The 18,805-nt window shown below is 45.5% G+C and overlaps 2 protein-coding genes across 3 annotated transcripts; one reads left to right on the forward strand and one right to left on the reverse strand.

The window, feature by feature from the left end:
* Positions 1-931: 931 nt before the first annotated feature.
* Positions 932-2,518, forward strand: LOC123057848 (uncharacterized). Its single transcript, XM_044480725.1, has 2 exons — positions 932-1,830; positions 1,960-2,518. Exons 1-2 carry the CDS (start codon positions 1,008-1,010, stop codon positions 2,112-2,114), a joined length of 978 nt encoding a protein of 325 aa, XP_044336660.1. The 5' UTR covers positions 932-1,007; the 3' UTR covers positions 2,115-2,518.
* A 260-nt stretch (positions 2,519-2,778) lies between these two features.
* Positions 2,779-7,737, reverse strand: LOC123060205 (protein trichome birefringence-like 14). Of its 2 annotated transcripts, none has more exons than XM_044482795.1 (5): positions 7,448-7,737; positions 5,062-5,275; positions 4,794-4,958; positions 3,966-4,161; positions 2,779-3,843 (listed from the first exon to the last, which is right to left on the reverse strand). In XM_044482795.1, the coding sequence occupies exons 2-5, from the start codon at positions 5,213-5,215 to the stop codon at positions 3,012-3,014; spliced, it is 1,347 nt and encodes a 448-aa protein (XP_044338730.1). In that variant the 5' UTR covers positions 5,216-5,275; positions 7,448-7,737; the 3' UTR covers positions 2,779-3,011. The 2 variants fall into 2 exon arrangements, with proteins under 2 accessions (XP_044338730.1, XP_044338729.1); XM_044482794.1 differs by having other exon boundaries at positions 4,794-4,976.
* Between the last annotated feature and the right edge of the window lie 11,068 nt (positions 7,738-18,805).

An 18,805-nucleotide genomic window follows, 5' to 3' on the forward strand; every position in this document is an offset into this window, starting at 1 on the left:
GGCACATGGGCTGTAGGGGGTGCACCTTGGCCTACATGGGCCAAGGGCACCAGCCCCACATAGGCCCATGCGCCTAGGGTTTGAGGGGGGAAGAGTCCTAGGAGGGGAAGGCACCTCCTAGGTGCCTTGGGGGGGAGGGAAACCCCCCTTGGCCGCCGCCCCCCTAGGAGATTGGATCTCCTAGGGCCGGCCACCCCCCCTTGGCCCTCCTATATATAGTGGGGGAAAGGAAGGACTTCATACCTTGGCCTTTGGTTGCCTCCTTCTCCCTCTCCAACACCTCCTCCTCCTCCATAGTGCTTGGCGTAGCCCTGCCGGAGTACTGCAGCTCCATCAACACCACGCCGTCGTGCTGCTGCTGGTGCCATCTCCCTCAACCTCTCCTCCCCCCTTGCTGGATCAAGAAGGAGGAGACGTGGCTGTTCCGTACGTGTGTTGAACGCGGAGGTGCCGTCCGTTCGGTGCTAGGATCTCCGGCGATTTGGATCACGTCGTGTTCGACTACATCATCCCCGATCTTTGAACGCTTCCGCTCGCGATCTACAAGGTATGTAGATGCATCTAATCACTCGTCGCTAGATGAACTCATAGATGGATCTTGGTGAAACCGTAGGAAAATTTTGGTATTATCTCTGTTTAGGAGTATTGTGGTTGTTGATCATTTTTTCTACCCCCTTCGTTCTTTTTTATCAGACGTTGCAGACAGCTGACATTGAACTATTTTGGACGCTGTCTGAAATGTCTACAACGTCTTATAAAAGTGAACAGAGGGAGTACAAAAGATCAAACTATACATCATTAATTTGAGTTCACACAAAATTTATAAATCTTCTTTTCTGAGACGGGCCCTTCGTTATCGATTGGCATAATCTGCTCCTCCCGATCACGTCACATGGGAATGTGCCATCCATTGCGGACTAGACTACTAAAAACGCCTCCATTCCCTTCCCGTAGCTGCTAGCTAAGCGCTCTACGACTACGAGCCTGTTAACACAATTGTCAACGCCATGGCGCGCCAATGCCTCTTCCTCCTCCTCGTCGCCGTGACTGTGATGGCGTTCGGGGTGGCCGGCGCCTCCAAGGACGTCACGGGGGGCTACCTCCTGTACGACTGCGACCCGGATCCACGGCGGCCCGCCAAAGGCACCGCGTTCGGCGCCAGCCTGAGGCCGCTCCTCGCCGCCCTCCCGTCAGCCGCTGCGCCGACGGGCTTCGCCTTCCTCCATTCCGGCAGGGCCGGCCGGAGCAACGGCACGGCGTTCGCCCGAGGCCTCTGCTTCGGCGAGTCCCCGGCACGGGGGGACTGCCGCGAGTGCCTGGCCACCGCGGTCGAGAGGATCGGCTTCTGCGACGGCAGCCGGCGCGCGGCCTTCTGGAACGACGGCTGCTTCCTGGCCTACTCCGACACCAAGGCCTCCGTCTCCGCGCCCGCCGACGAGCGGCGCTGGATGAGCTTCCTGACCCACGACCCCGTCGTCTACCCCAGGTTCTATGACGCGGAGACGCTGGTGGGCCTGGCGCGGTCCCTGCTGCCCCGCGCGGCGGCGAACGGCTCGGGGGTGCCGGGGCGCATGCTGGCCGCGGCGAGCGCCGCCCTCCGGGCGAACGGCACCGTCCGCGCGGTGGCGCAGTGCGCCCCGTGGAACGTCACGGCGGCGGAGTGCGCCCTGTGCCTGGCGAAGTCGGTGCGGGACGTGCCCGGCCCCGGCGGCCTGTTCGGCGTGTTCGAGGGCGTCCGGTCTGGCGTGGCCTCGGTGCACCGGTACGACTGCAACCTGCGGTTCGAGATATCCGCTCCGGTGAGGCCCGTGGGGAAAGGAGCGAGGATCCGTGAGTTCGTCACATTTTCTCTCTTGCAAATTACTTCCTGATGTCAAAAACGTTCTTGTATGATGGGACGTAGGGAGTAATTAATATACTTAAATGCATATATTCAGTCGTGCATGCGTGTGGATGCAGGGAAGAAGATTCGAGATAACCTTCTTGTCGTCATAGTTGGTGCCGTCGTGATCGTGGTCGCCGTCGTCGCCGGAGCAGCTTTTCTCCTTGTGAGGCGAAAGAAGAAGATGAGGAAGGGGGCACAAGCTGGCGTGTCTCCTCCAACACCTAGCTAGGTAGGGGCAACAGGCCGGCCGGCTCCAAGTTAGCATTCCCTGTGTTCACAAATACTCCCTCTGTTTCAAAATAAATGACTCAATTTTGTATTACAATTAGTACAAAGTTGAGTCATTTATTTTGAAACGGAGGAAGTACTCCTCTGTGCATTTATGTAAGACGTTTTAGAGGCTTGTTTTTCTGAACCGATGTATATAGACGCGTTTTAGTGTGGTTATTCACTCAGGGATCACATTCTCGAGAATGGATCGACTACTACACTTTCTGACTCCTCGTTGATCATGTATAGTGGAGTACAATGCAAGTTCTTACATGTAGCTTTGATGATTGTAATGGTCATAATGTTAGGCAGCATTAGGGGGAGTGTTGAGAATCAATTGAACATGATCTATTTGGGATTAAACCCTGCACATGGCAACCACAACGTCAGTTGCTACTTTCACACGTTCCTTTCTCTGGTTTGTGTTTCGGAACTACTCCTCCGGGGACTTGTATAGATAGGTGTGCGTCATGGACATAAACATTATGCCGCGCAAAAGAAAAGATACAAAGAAATAATTTTCCTTTTTTCCCCTGAAGAAGTTCAAAAGAACTGTAAGATTTGAGTGGACTAGGACAAAAGATAATTTTGACAGGCCAAATCCGCTGTTATTTTGATAGCAGTGATCTAAACACTCTTATATTTCTTTCCGGAGGGGGTAGGAAATAAGTGGCATGAGTACAACAAGTTACATTACAGAAAGAACCCCTTGCTGCCTTGCCTCCTGCTGTCTCCATGTATCACCCCCCCCCCCCCCCCCCCCCCCACACCATAGAAGCTCTGCAGTAAATACCAGCAATAATCACCGTATACATATCGTAACAATTAGCTCATTTTCCATCCAACTACATACAGACTATAACAACTGCGCCGTGAGGATCTCGTTCCACGTGTCGGGCACTCCAGGGAGGCACCAGTGCAGGCAGTCCTGGATCCCCTGTGTGGCCTTGATGCTGTACCGTGATATGTGCCCTTCGTCCCTCAGGCGCGACAGAGCGGTGACATCCAGCAGCCTGACCCTGGTTCCCATCACCGCGCCCTCGGCATCGGTGTCCTCGGAGCGGTTCAGGGAGATGCCGCTGCCCTTGGCCAGAGGGCTCGTGCTGTCGCAGCGGCCGCCGGTGTCCCAGTCCCCGTTGAAGAAATGCCGGGGCGAGATGGATCGGTAGAAGGCCTTCAGGTGGGGGTGGCGGGGGAGCTGCGCGTCCAGCCACTTGACGACGCTGTGGATGGTGAAGTTCTTGGCCTTCCAGATGGCGGCGATGTTCTTGTTGCGGTTCGGGGATCCGCTGACGTACATCTCCCACTTGTTTGCCCTTAGCTTGCCCCGGTTCCAGTGGTGGCCGGTGTTGAGGACCAGAACGTGGATCCTGTGGAGGTTGTCCCGCACGAAAGCAGGTGGGCGGTCGAGGTGCATGGCGTAGCTGGTGGCTGGATCTGATGGATTCAGAGGCTCCAGATCACATAGCGTCGACGACCAATGGTATAGAATGGTCGTGTTGGTGCTCGGGAACCGGTAAGCCCAGCCATCTGGTCTTTTTGCGCCTGGTGCTAAGACAAACCCGTACTCCGCACCGACATCTTCCACGTCTGCCCGCTCTTCTCCGGCAGTAGCCATACACATCATGGACTGAAACATCTGCCTCCCTAAAGAATCGCCCACATAAGCAATGGTTTTGCCCTGCATTCTGAAATATAACCAAATTAGTATTTTTTTCCCCTTAATGAGTCAAGAGATAATGATAATAAGGCCAAGGGTGCAGTATATTATCATCCCCACATTCATATCGGACATGCTATGGACACGTACCTCATCAAGAACTGAGAGGCCTCAAACTCTGGCATATCACAAGCTTCAGGTTGCCATCTAAATTGTTCGTAATCAAAATCAGTGCGCTGAGTCAATCTGCAGGACCAGCTCTCAGAAAGCCACTGTTTACAGCCAAAACCAGAGTAGAGTGGTCTGCGCTTGTCAGGAACCCATCTTCCATTTCTGTGGTTACATTCTGAAGATAGATGAAGCAAACACGAGATAGAAATATTAGGACCAGATAACCGAAAATCCATCTCTGCACCCGAGCTCATCTGCACCCGCGCTGACGAAAAAAATCAAAACAAATACTAGAAAAATTCAAGAAATTCCAAAAAAAAATTGTGTGGTAGACAATTTGTTGCGTGACACCCGCTCCAAATTTCAAGTCATTGCCTTCAAAAAAAAAATTCAAGTCATTTGGATATATGAGAAGCTCTCAGCAAAAAAGACAAATTGGGGGTCTGTAAAAATATTTACTGTTCATGTACTGTTTTGACCCGATTTGTCTTTTTTGCTGAGAGCTGCTTAGATGTCTAAATGACTTGAAATTTGGAGCAGGTCTCACGCATCAAATTTTCTACCACACAAAAAAAATTGGAATTTTTTGAATTCGTTTTGTATTTTTTACGAATTTTTTTCTAACCGGATGCAGATGAGCCTGGGCACCAAACGCCCTACTCCCAGATAACCCCTGACTAACTTATGTACAGCATGGTAATTCAGTATTCTAGGCATAACCAGAAGGTGACACTGAATAAATGCATAGTAGCATTCTCAAGAAAGAATCCATGGTTCCTCCTACGGTCATAGAAGATAAGTAATTACCTTTCGACTTAGAAGGCGATGCCCCCTGTTCACCTCCCACAATAGCAGGAACACCGACAAGTGGCACTGGTGGTGGTGCACCGGTAACTTGCTTTCCTACTTTAACTACTGGCTGTGGCAATGAATCTACACTTGGGAAGTCTTCATCTGAAGATGTACGCTGATCTACAAACTTTGAGTTAGCTACAGAAATTCAAAGAAAAATGAGAATAAAGATAAGCATAATGCAAAAAAAGAAAGAGAGGTATGTCTATATGCTTAAAATGACCTGGATGAGACACAACCAATGAATCTGGGTGGATATCTTCAGTATTGTAGTATGTTCCTTCCTCCCATTTCCAGAGAATAAACATTATGAAGAAAGCAAGAAGGACGAGCTTAAGCTGCTTGCACCGCAGTCCATTTATGCTCCTCAATCTCATCCTTTATTGATGTTTAGGAAAATTCCATGTAAAAGTAGGACAGTTTATGATTGTAGAAACCTGTTGGCGTGTAAGAAAAAAGGTAAAATTAAGTAAGTGATATTATATCTCGCAGTATATAACATTTTGGGAAATGATTTAAATTTATAAGTGCCGTGCAACCGAAAGATTAACAGTAACACGACCAGTTGTTGTACTCATCATTTTAGTTGTTATTAATATATCAATCATCAATATTTGAAAAAAGGCTCTCAAGTCTGTCCCCTGACCTGTTAAGTACAAAATCATATTCTAAGTCTGTTAAAAAATATATGGAGAAATGCTATAATCAGGAACCTTCTTGATCAAGTGGATGAAGGTATGACTTCACATTGGGGGCATGATCACAACTCGAAACACTTGTCAAGGTTTCCATTAAGGTATAAGCCTCAGTCCTTGTTACATACACAAAAATTCAATTGCAAGCACATCATACGTTTTCCCCTAAAAAAAGCACATCGTACGTGACACATATATGGACTGAAGCATCTACCAGAATAAAGAAACAGCACAAATTAGCAGATCAAACCATTGGAGTGAAACATATTTGGACTGAAACATCTACCAGAACAAACAAACAATTTTGTCCCAATATATTAAGACAACCAACATTATGAGCACATAGCAGAAGATCAAGCCATTCTCAAGTATAAATGCAACAAAACAACCCACACCAGCTACAAATTATTCAACAAGCAATAAAAGTAGCCTCATCTCACAAAAACCATCAAGTGATTAATTGCTCTAAATATATCTTATCTTAGGGCAATGCAAAGTGGAAGAACTAAATTGAACAAGGCACACTCGCCTTCATGCCCGAAGCCTACTTGACACAATTTATATTAAAGGAGATTAAGGTGATGCAAATTTAGCCTGCTCCTAGAAATAACTAGCTACCATCATGGTTGCTAGCTATTGAACCTTCAACTATATACATATACTAACACTCTCACCAACTTGTCTGCGGTTTCATATCCTAATGTAGTTAATTTCTAATATATCCAAGATTGGAGGGCAAATTGAGCCAAGGTTTTTAGACTAAAATAAATGCACAACTATACATTAAATGAAAAGATGCTCAAGTGTCAAAGAAAAGCATATTATAACTACAGGTGATGCAGAAGCGCGGGTACTGACTGACAACTATACATGAGAAAAACTCAAGTATGATACACTTTCCTAGCTACTTAATGAGAACACCATATGCCATGATCTGCACAGAAGGTTATGGACAAATCCAGGTCTAACACTGAAGTAAGTGAAAGGGGGAAGTTCAAAGTTTCAGAAATGAAGTGTGAGACTAAATCTAGATGTACTGATGCCCTATATACTTGCATACATTGCCATCGATAATTAATTTTCCTTATCACTCTGATTACCCAAACATGCAGAGATGTCAGGGCAACAGAGCAGCGAGGTATCATGCATACCAACAGTGGCGGAGCTACAGCAGGGCCAAACATGGCCATGGCCCGCCCAGCCAACAAGAGTTCAGTGTAGAGTGGAGCTAATTTTGGCCCCTGGGTGCAAATTTTCAGGCACATATCTTAATCTAGCCCTTCTTTGGCCCGCCCAGTGATGTGTGTGTAGCTCCGCCACTACATACCAACACAGTAATACTGCAGATATGTTAGACCAAAAGATGTCAACGCAGATAAGACAAACAGAGCAGCGAGGTAGACTACACCAACACTAACTAGGCGACATAAGTACTTAGGACTGTATATAGCTTAGGAATTAGTTATCAACGCTAATTAATGCAGAGCATCCGGGCCTGTACCGTGTAAATTAGTTATCCAGGCTAATGCAGATAAGACAAACTAGCACCCAACAGCAACAATACAATCTCGAGAGATTCAAGCAAGCATAACAGCTATTGGCCTAGGAAGCATCGAAGAATCTATCTATGCATCTGAAATACTACAAAATGTAAGGTTGTTACTACCACCAGGTGCTCATCGTCGTACACACTACAAGCATATGCCTAGCCCTTTGGCAGAGATCTGAAGAAACCAGTGTTAAATGCTGGAGCGTATCCATCGTTAATCGCCTCTGGAACTGATGTGAATTTTTCCAGGGGAAGGTGGTCGCGCATGGCTAATTTGCCTCCAGAAATGACCATGATCATTCGAGCTTTCGATTAATTACGTTTAACGGAAGGATTGCGACCAGATAATCCATGGGAGGAGTTACCTCGGAGGCGGATCCGCGCGGAGAAGATGGGGGACAAGCGGCGGGGCAGGGGCAGCGGCGCCGCCCTCCTCGCGTGTGGCAGGGAGGAGCGGCGGGGGCGGCACGAGATGGAGAAGCGCCCGCGACGGAGGGGACGGGGCGGTCAGATCGGCGCGGCGGAAATCCCTCGGCCGAAGGAGCTGGGCGGCGTCGGCGGCGAGACGTTGAGGGTAAGGTAGGGAAGGGATGGAGGACGCGTGAGGTCGAACGAATCTGAGAAGAAATGGGACACTAGCACCAGTCCACGTTCTTCTTTTGGCCTTTTAGCAACGGAGATACCAATTTTAGACCTGTACTCTTTTGTAAGGGGAATTTTAAGCACCTGCTTTCTTTTCCACAGAGAGAAAGAGAAACACCTGTGTTGAACAAACCATGTATTATGGGGTGTACTCTCGGGGAAAAACAAGTTAGGGCATCTCCAACGCTGACCCGCAAATTTGCTCCGGCATCTGTCCGAGGACAGGAACTAGTCCGCAGGCACTGATGCGGAAGCCGGCCAAGTCTTTTCTTTTAAAGCTCGCACACTTAAATAGCTGCATATATAGTCTAGAATAGTTCAAATGCAACTGTAGTTTAAATTAAATAAGTTCAAATATTACACTCAAACATTGTTGTCCCCTTTAACCGTCCACGTGCTCAATCAGATCTTCCTTCGGTTGCTCGATGTCGAATTTGTTGATGCATTTAAACAAACTCTTCAAATGTGACCGGATTCTGATCAGGAAGTTCGATAGGATCACAATGTTCTCAAATTCAAGACTTGCGGCAGCATCATCACCCTCATCCTCCATGATCATTTTGTGTATGATCACACAACAGGTCATCACCTCCGACAAGGTCTCCACAACCCATTGTTTAGATGGTCCACTGACAACTACAAAACATGTCTGCAGAACTGCAAATGCCCTCTGAACATCCTTTCTAGACGTGGGAGGTGGAAATTGAGAACACGCTCTTCCGCACACTCCACATCTGCAAGGACCACCTGCATCATCATTGTCTCATCCGTGTAGTCCTCTTCGCCGGGCGAGATGGCTGACAACTCAACATAGTGCTCATATATGTACTCCATATCCAAATTCAATGCTTGAAAGAAGAAGGGACAAAAAATGTAGCATGGGCATTTCACTGAACAGTTGTCGGGCATGGTGAGTAATGTAGGAGCTGACGGTACCTGCGCGGTGGTCGAAGGAGAGGTGTGGAACGGTGGCGGAGGAGAACCGGCTTGGATCCCGTGTGTACCATTGGATGTGAGGGGCTCATTGGACACTGATAGGGGTGTGCCAAGGCGGCCAAGGTGGTGGAGCGTCGACGAAGGCATGAGAGAAAAAAGGAAGGAGAGAAAATGGGAGGACAGAGGCACGAGGACTGGGAGGGGTTTCGAGTGGGCTGGGGGTGTCGGAGTCCTACGTGTCTGCTGTCCGGACTCTTGCAAAGCCCCCTAGTTTGTCTCGGGTTTGCCAAAAAAGTGCGTTCAAACCGGTTGGCGGAACGATACATGGCCGCGTTGGATGGCACAACACGTCAGTTTGAGGTCGACTTACCGAAAAAGGCTTTCGTCCCGCTTTATAAATAAAGCAAACCACCAAGAGCACACATACACAGACTAGTCCAGGACACACACACCACAAGAGGTACAAGGTTCTGCCGAGGGCACAGCTCAACAAGCCAAAAAAAAACATAAATAGGAAAGGCCAAAACCGTGCCATCATTACTTTGTTTGAAGCATGGCCTTATGAGTCTAAGACTTGTGTTAGGAGCACGGGATCATCGGTGGTGTGGGTGATCAGGAGCGGGCAGCGATTTGGGAGCGTGGAGTCGTTGGTGATGCATCAGTTCAGGTCTGGTCGCTTGGTCGACGGTGGTGAGTACCAGGAGCACCCTAAGGTGCGTTAGGCGAGTTATGTCAATCATCCTCGTGGGATTAGAGTGGCATAGGATCACTCTATCAGATGTATCGTTCCTCTCTGGTGTCTTTGAGGTTTCGTGGATATGCTTGTGGAAATCCGGACTAACACAATGTTTTTCAGTGTGCACTTCGGTAGCGGCGAAGGCGTTTGAGTTTTCGTTCGGGTGTGTTGTAGGGTGTTGGTCTTCCGGCGTTTTGTATGTATTGTGGTGCTTTAGGCCTGGTCTAGCTAAGTGATGTGTATTTTTTTGGGTTTTCCTCGCCATTTTACAATTCTTCGTTTTGGGCACTCGTCTTATGCGATGCATTTTTCCTTTGAAGGTGTTCTTGTAACACCCCTATCTATTCAATGGATTTGGCCGTCCTCCTATCCACATGTTAAAAAACGGAGCGAAAAAACTCTGGATTACTGTGAAAAATCCCGAGACAAAAAGGAGATATGAAAATGAAAACAAACATAAATGAAACTTACAAGGAAATGGAATAAAAAAGGAATAGTTGAAATTTCTTACTCCCTCCGTCTCAAAGTAATTGAAGTTCCGGGATTGTCCTTAATCAAACTTCACTAAGTTTGATCAAAACTTCATTAAGTTTGACTGAGTCTCAAGATAAAACATTTGTATTAAAACCATGGCACTTATTTTAGAACGGAGATATGTATTATAACTGATATCATAGATGGTAATTTTACCTCTTTTCTTAAGTGGCAGCAGGTTTCTACAATCATAAGCTGTCCTAATTGTACATGGATTGTTCCTAAACACCAATAAAGGATGAGACTGAGGAGCATGAATCTACTGCACTGCTAGGAGCTTAAACTCGTCGTTCTTGCTTTCTTCATGTTGTTTATTATCTGGAAATGGGAGGAAGGAACATACTACTCCCTTCGTTTCATAATGTAGTGTGTATAGATATTTTGAAAAGTCAAACTTTACAAAGTTTGATCAAGGTTGTAGAGAAAACTATTTATATCTACAATACCAAATATATAAAATATGAAACTACATCTTATGATGAATTTAACAATATATGTTTGGCATTCGAGATGCAAATGTTTTTATCCACAAACTTAGTCAAAATTTGTGAGGTTTGACTTTTTAAAATATCTGCATGTGCTAAATTATGGAACAGAGGGAGTACAATACTGAAAATATCCATTCAGATTAATTGGTTTTGCCTCATCCAGGTCATTTTAAGCCTATAGACCTATTTATCTTCTTTTTTCGTAGCATGCTTATCCTTTTTCTCAAATTTCTGTAGCTAACTCAAAGTTTGTAGATCATCATATGTCCTCAGATGTCATATGAAAACTTCCCAAGTGTAGATTCATTGCCAGTTTGCCACTTCAAGTAGTTAAAGTAAAAAAGGAATGTTGCATATCTCCTACGGAATCTAGATCCACCAGGAAACGTACCCTCTCGGATCCCCACTAATTATCGTGTCGCACCCTGATTGACCAGGTTTTGGCTGTCGAAAAAACTCAAAAACCCCAGAAAAAAATAATCCTAGTTGGGTTTAGTATATTTAGAATTCTCTGGAAATGGGAGGAAGGAACATACTACAATACTGAAAATATCCATCCAGATTCATTGGTTTTGACTCATCCAGGTCATTTTTTAAGCCTACAGACCTATTTATCTCTTCTTCTTTTTTTTGCAGCATGCTTATCCTTTTCTCATTTTTTCTCAAATTTCTGTAGTAGCTAACTCAAAATTTGTAGATCAGCACATCTCCTCAGATGTTTGATGAAGACTTCCCAAGTGTAGATTCATTGCCAGTTTGCCAGTGCCAGTAGTTAAAGTAGAAACGCACGTTACCGGCGCACCACCACCACTGCCCGTTGTCGGCGTTCCTGCTAATGTGGGAGGTGAAAAGGGGGCATCACCTTCTGAGCCGAAAGGTAATTACTTATCTTCTACGGATTATGACCGTAGGAGTAACCATAGATTCTTTCTTCAGAATGCCAGTATACATTTCTTCAGCATCGACTTTTTGTTATGTTCAGTATAATGAGATTTGGGGTTGTAGATAAGTTAGCCATGGGTTATCTGGCCCTAATATTTCTATCTGATGTTGGCTTAATCTATGTTGCAGAATGTAACCGCAGGAATGCAAGATGGGTTTCTGACAAGCGCAGACCACCATACTCTGGTTTTGGCTTATTTTATGTTCTCACTATCTGACCTTGTGTGCTTACTGTTTTTTCAGTCACCTCCCTAAACAGCTAAAGCAAGCGAATACAAAGAGAATCCCACGACTGATGGAAAGCATAAGAAAAAGCAATTAATTAATAAACGGTTTTGCTAATTTTCATTCGTTCAGTCACGTATTGTGTCCGTTGGATCTTCGTGCGTGCTCGTTTGGTTATTTGTTTTGGCGGGGTCGCTCATGTGTTTATGGGTTGCCCGTTAACCCGCGTCGTTGCCTGTATGATTCTCCTGTTTCTCTGAACTTGTCTTATCAATCTGCTTCTTGTTACTTTTTTCAGCAACTTCAGTAATGTATTTTATGATTGTATGATTACTGCAGCAGAATTTACTTGGTTAGCTGAGTGTAAACTTGGGTGTACTAGTACTGTTACTTCTAGTTTAAGAGATTGTTTTCTATTTTTATCAATTATTTCCGAGTTTTTATTTTATCCTTTCTGTTTCTATATAAGTGCAAAGAGATCTACCAATGTTCCAGTTTCAACAACCTTTACTCGCTATTCTGGGAAGTTTTTCTCCAATGTGGTGAAAAATGTAATCCCAAGCAGGGCTACTACAATTTGCAAGGCCCCTTGAAGGTTTAACTTTTTTTACAGTGCATTTATGTGCCATTTACAGTGTAAAAAAGATGTAATTTGCAAGGCCCCTTCACTCGCTATTTGAAGACTATGGTTGCAAGAAATGTAACTTTTTTACCAGTGCATTCCCAAGCTAGACTATACGGTAGATCACATGAGTCATGACTATAGTTTATTTCTGAGTGTTTTTACCTGAATATGTGTGTTGCTCCCAGTTGAAACTAAACTACTGTTGCATTACAGAACATCTTCTGTATTATTTAAAGTGTAACACGAAATGTAGTTTTCATGCAAAGCTATAGTATTTTTGAACCATGTCTTCAAGTTGTTTGCTGCTGGATACTAAACTACTGTTGTTTGTTTACAATGCATCTTCTGTGTTATTTACAGTGCAACAAGAACTGTAATTCTAATGCAAAACTACAGTAATTTTGAACCATAGTTTTCAAGTTGTTTGCTGCTCGATACTAAACTACTGTCGTGTTTTTATAGTGCATCTTCTTTATTATTTACAGAGCAATAAGAACTGTAATTATCCTGCAAGGCTATAGTAATTTTGAAACATAGCCTTTTAAGTTGTTTGCTGCTCCCAGTTTTACAGTGAGCTTACTGGGATTTTAATGTGTATGTGTCACAGTAAATAGCTTTGATGCATGTATCTATCTCAGGTAACACTAATTTTCTAGTCTGCTCCTTATGCTGTTTTTCCCTTTTTACAGTTAGCTAAAGGCTTTGTACTATGCGGGTGTCATTGAGAATAGCTTGATGCATGTTTGTATGTTTTTCGGTCAAAAGGATTTCACATTCCAACAGAGAAATACCCATGGCTCTTCTTTTTGCTTGTTCTGTCAGATTTCTTACTGTTGAACCTTAGCAATGCTAGAGAGGATTTTTTGACAGAACTACTACTCATGTGATCTTTCAGCCCTTGTTCCTCTAAAGAACTTTTGAGTAGTGGTGGGATCTGACAAACAGAGCTCTCCTGTGACCACAGAGTGATGCTAGAGACACTTGTATGGATGATTTGCAGTGCTAATATCATTGTAACTTTTGCACATAATGACTGTAAGTTCTGTGTAAATTGACTGTAAATTTCTAAAATTGGTGACTGTAATTTTAGGTACTAATGTAACTATATTTTTTTTTCTTAGAATGACCGTAAGTTCTGTGTAAATAGAACTGTAAATGGCCGCTTACAGTCTCGAATGACTGTAAATTCAGTGTAAACAGCACTGTGATTTTTTGTGATATGTTCATTTAATTTGATTTGATGGATTCTTTTGGTGGTGTTGGTCTGTTTGTTTTGAGATGAGAGAAGATGCAGAAGATTTAGATGTACTGGGCGGGATGATTTTCTGACCTGTGGATTTAGAAGCGCATGTTTTATGGCAGCCCTTCTATACATTGATTTTGGCTGAATCCGTTTTTCTGGGAGCCCTTAATGCGTTGATGGTTTGTGGACTTTTGGGCTGCATAGCCGTAGGTTTATAGCTGTAGTTTTAGCCGATTGATCTGTTTAAACCCGGGTCAAGTTGCAACCCTGTAAGGTTTGTTTGTGTGGAGTCATTTATCGTTGACATAAGTACTGAGTGTGCGAATGCGGTAAACGTCTTGCCGATCCAGGCTGACGTGTTGCGTGTTAAATAGAGGGGTGCGAGCCCTAATACGCGTACAGGTTTGTTGGAGAGATTACATCTTGGGAGAAAAGAATACAAGAGATAAAATAAGATAAAGAGTACAAGAGTATCCCGTATAACTACCCCTCATCCGGTGGCGATCCTCCTTGCTGTACACGCTAACCATATCATGCATATATGTTTAACATCCTCCCTTAATCACAACTTCATCAAGTTGAGATTATACTTGAAGACTTCAAAACTTTTTGTGGGAAGAGCTTTGGTGAAACCATCTGCAACTTGGTCTTGGGAGTGAATAAACCGAATGTCTAAGAGTTTATTTGCAACTCTCTCACGGACAAAATGAAAATCTATCTCAATATATTTAGTTCTAGCATGAAAAAATGGATTTGCTGATAAATAGGTAGCACCTAGATTATCACACCATAGACATGGAGCTTTAGTGTTTTTCATACCTAGTTCCTTCAAAATTGACTGCACCCATATGATCTCTGCGGTTGCATTGGCCAATGCTTTATACTCTGCTTCTGTGCTAGATCTAGAGACTGTGGCTTGTTTCCTTGCACTCTAAGATATCAAATTAGGTCCAAAGAACACTGCAAAACCGCTAGTTGAGCGTCTGTCATCTAAGCACCCTGCCCAATCTGAGTCAGAGAAAGCACTGATAAGTGTGGAGGATGACTTGCTAAAATTCAGACCAATGCTCAATGTATTTTTCACATATCTCACTATGTGTTTTGCAGCAGTCAAGTGAACTGTGGTAGGTGCATGAAGGAATTGACATACTTTGTTAACAGCAAATGAGATATCTGGTCGTGTCAATGTCAAGTATTGAAGAGCATCTACCAGGCTTCTGTACTTTGTACTATTCTCTGCGTCCAGAAGTTCTCCTTCAGCAAGAGATAATTTTTCTATGCTGGATAAAGGAGTGGGTGCAGGCTTACAACTTTGCAGACCAACCTTTTTTACTAAGTCAGTTGCATACTTTTCTTGAGAGAGATGAAGACCATCCTTGTGCTGCCTAACCTCAATACCTAGAAAGTAGTGTAGATCCCCTAGATCTTTGAGAGCAAATTCTGCACTTAAATCCTTCAACAGTGTTGTTATTGCCTCATCAGATGAGCTTGTCACAATTATATCATCAACATAAATGAGAACAAATATGGATATTCTTGACTTGTTATAAATAAATAATGAAGTGTCAGATTTTGAAGGAATAAAACCAAGTGCTTGCATCTTTTTACTGAGGCGAGAATACCATGCTCTTGGAGCCTGTTTCAGTCCATACAACGCCTTGTCAAGTTTGCACACATGAAGTGGTGCCTGTGCATTTACAAATCCAGGAGGTTGTTTCATGTAAACCTCTTCTTCCAGAACATCATAGAGAAACGCGTTCTGAACGTCTAGCTGTCATAGACTCCATCCCCTAGACACAGCAATGGACAAGACAAGACGTATGGTAGTTGCTTTAACAACTGGACTAAACGTGTCCTCATAGTCAATACCATATCTTTGTTTAAAGCCCTTTGCAACGAGTCTAGCTTTGTAACGGTCAATAGTTCCATCAGCTTTTCTTTTTATCCTAAAGACCCACTTACAGTCAACAAGATTTTTACCTTGTCTTGGAGGAACCAAGTGCCACGCTTTATTTTTCCTTAGTGCCACAATCTCATCATGCATTGCCTTTCTCCAATGTGCATCACCAAGAGCCTCTTCAAGAGTGCTGGCTTCTCCTGGTTCACCTGTTGAACAAATCATCCCATACTTTGTGATATGTTTATAATCAACGGGTTTAATTAAACCTTGTTGTAGCCGCGTGCGACATGGAGTAGTGGCAGGAGGTACTACAGAGACCCCCGGCGCAGACGATCCCGCGCCTGGATCAGATTGGTCCTCTGCCGATCCCGAGGAGGATCCGAACACAGCTCCAGAACCTGCGTGGGCAGTAGTAGCAGCCGGGTCGGGATCTTCTGTGGTTGCCAGCTGTGACGCACGTGGTGAATCAGCCACAGAAAATCTGGGCCGACAAGCATCATCATCTCCTCGTGATGGCCTGGGCCCTGCTTCGACAGGATCTGTCCCCGCGCTTGTCGCGCGAGTCGCAGCTCGCCGCTTGTAAACAAGCTGTTGGGCCTGAGGCCGCGCGCGGTCCAGGCCAGTGCCGGGCCGCCATCTGTCTGGCGGCGATTGGTGTGCATGGGGAGAATCTCCGCGGCCTTCCAGAGCCCGTCGCGTGGCTGGCACGGACGGCTCGGTGCGCCCACCTGCGGCTGGCTCGGCTGGATGCGCGCCTGCGCCTGCGCCTGTCGGGTCTGGTGCAGCAGATCTGCGGCAGAGCTCCGATCCCGAGGTGGATGCGCTGCGCGGCAGCAGATCCTACCCAGATCCCGAGGAGGATTTGTTGCTCAGGCGGGGACACATGAAATATGGAGCTGCTGCACTGTTTTCTTCACCATTTGCTGCGATTTTTTCACCGCTATTTTCTGCATCATCACAAGACTCATAAAGACCATCAGTAGGGTTAGTCAACATATGATCATCACAATTAGTAATGCCCCCTTGATCATAGCCAGAGAGATGGGATGGTAGAAGCAAGATTTCCTTGCGTAGGAGAGCACCGACATTAGGATGTAGGTCCGCAAAGGGAAACTTGGTCTTATCAAACACGACATCCCGTGAGATGTAGACCCGACCAGTGGAGATGTCAAGGCATTTGACACCTTTGTGCTGAGCACTATAGCCAAGAAAAGCACATTGCTTGGATCTAAGCATGAGTTTGCGATTATTGTACGGACGAAGATTGGGCCAACAAGCACAGCCAAAAACACGGAGAGATGTGTAGTCTGGTTTGACATGGAGAAGGCGTTCCATAGGTTTTTCATTATTGATGACACGACTAGGTAGCATGTTTATGATGTGGACAGCGGTAAGAAACGCCTCATCCCAGAATTTGAGGGGCATAGAAGCTCCTGCGAGAAGAGCCAAACCGACCTAAACTATGTGCCTATGCTTTCGTTCGGCCGACCCGTTTTGTTGGTGAGCGTGTGGGCAGGATACTGTTGGGGAACGTAGTAATTTCAAAAAAATTCCTACGCACACGCAAGATCATGGTGATGCATAGCAACGAGAGGGGAGAGTGTTGTCTACGTACCCTCGTAGACCGAAGCGGAAGCGTTGACGCAACATAGAGGAAGTAGTCGTACGTCTTCCCGGTCCAACCGATCCAAGCACCGTTACTCCGGCACCTCCGAGTTCTTGACACACGTACAACTCGATGACGCACCCCGGGCTCCGATCCAGCAAAGCTTCGGGGAGGAGTTTCGTCAGCACGACGGCGTGGTGATGATCTTGATGTTTAACCGTCGCAGGGCTTCGCCTAAGCACCGCTACAATATGATCGAGGTGTAATATCGTGGAGGGGGGCACCGCACACGGCTAAGGAACAATCACGAAGATCAACTTGTGTGTTCTAGGGTGCCCCCCTGCCCCCGTATATAAAGGAGCCAAGGGGGGTGCGGCCGGCCCTAGTAGGAGGCGTGCAGGAGGAGTCCTACTCCTACCGGGAGTAGGACTCCCCTCCCTTTCCTTGTCCAAGTAGGAGAGGGGGAAGGAAGGGAGAGAGGAGAGGAAGGAAAGGGGGGGGGGCGCCGCCCCTCCCTCCTTGTCTAATTCGGACTAGGGGGAGAGGGGGCGCGCGGCCTGCCCTGGCTGCCTTTCCTCTTCTCCACTTTAGGCCCATGGGCCCATTAACCCCCCGGGGGGTTATGGTAACCCCCCGGTTCTCCGGTTTTATCCGAAACTTCCCCGGAACACTTCCGGTGTCCGAATATAGCCGTCCAATATATCAATCTTTATGTCTCGACCATTTCGAGATTCCTCGTCATGTCCGTGATCACATCCGGGACTCCGAACAACCTTCGGTACATCAAAATACATAAACTCATAATGAAACTGTCATCGTAACTTTAAGCGTGCGGACCCTACGGTTCGAGAACAATGTAGAAATGACCGAGACACATCTCCGGTCAATAACCAACAGCGGGACCTGGATGCCCATATTGGCTCCTACATATTCTATGAAGATCTTTTATCGGTCAGACCGCATAACAACATACGCTGTTCCCTTTGTCATCGGTATGTTACTTGCCCGAGATTCGATCGTCGGTATCCAATACCTAGTTCAATCTCGTTACCGGCAAGTCTCTTTACTCGTTCCGTAATACATCATCCCGCAACTAACTCATTAGTTGCAATGCTTGCAAGGCTTAAGTGATGTGCATTACCGAGAGGGCCCAGAGATACCTCTCCGACGATCGGAGTGACAAATCCTAATCTCGAAATACGTCAACCCAACATGTACCTTTGGAGACACGTGTAGAGCACCTTTATAATCACCCAGTTACGTTGTGACGTTTGGTAGCACACAAAGTGTTCCTCCGGCACACGGGAGTTACATAATCTCATAGTCATAGGAACATGTATAAGTCATGAAGAAAGCAATAGCAACATACTAAACGATCGGGTGCTAAGCTAGTGGAATGGGTCATGTCAATCAGATCATTCAACTAATGATGTGATCCCGTTAATCAAATGACAACTCTTTGTCCATGGTTAGGAAACATAACCATCTTTGATTAACGAGCTAGTCAAGTAGAGGCATACTAGTGACACTTTGTTTGTCTATGTATTCACACATGTATTATGTTTCCGGTTAATACAATTCTAGCATGAATAATAAACATTTATCATGATATAAGGAAATAAATAATATCTTTATTATTGCCTCTAGGGCATATTTCCTTCAGTCTCCCACTTGCACTAGAGTCAATAATCTAGATTACACAGTAATGATTCTAACACCCATGGAGCCTTGGTGCTGATCATGTTTTGCTCGTGGAAGAGGCTTAGTCAACGGGTCTGCCACATTCAGATCCGTATGTATCTTGCAAATCTCTATGTCTCCCACCTGGACTAGATCCCGGATGGAA

Source organism: Triticum aestivum, chromosome 3A (assembly GCF_018294505.1).
Source record: "Triticum aestivum cultivar Chinese Spring chromosome 3A, IWGSC CS RefSeq v2.1, whole genome shotgun sequence".
Lineage (NCBI taxonomy): Eukaryota > Viridiplantae > Streptophyta > Magnoliopsida > Poales > Poaceae > Triticum > Triticum aestivum.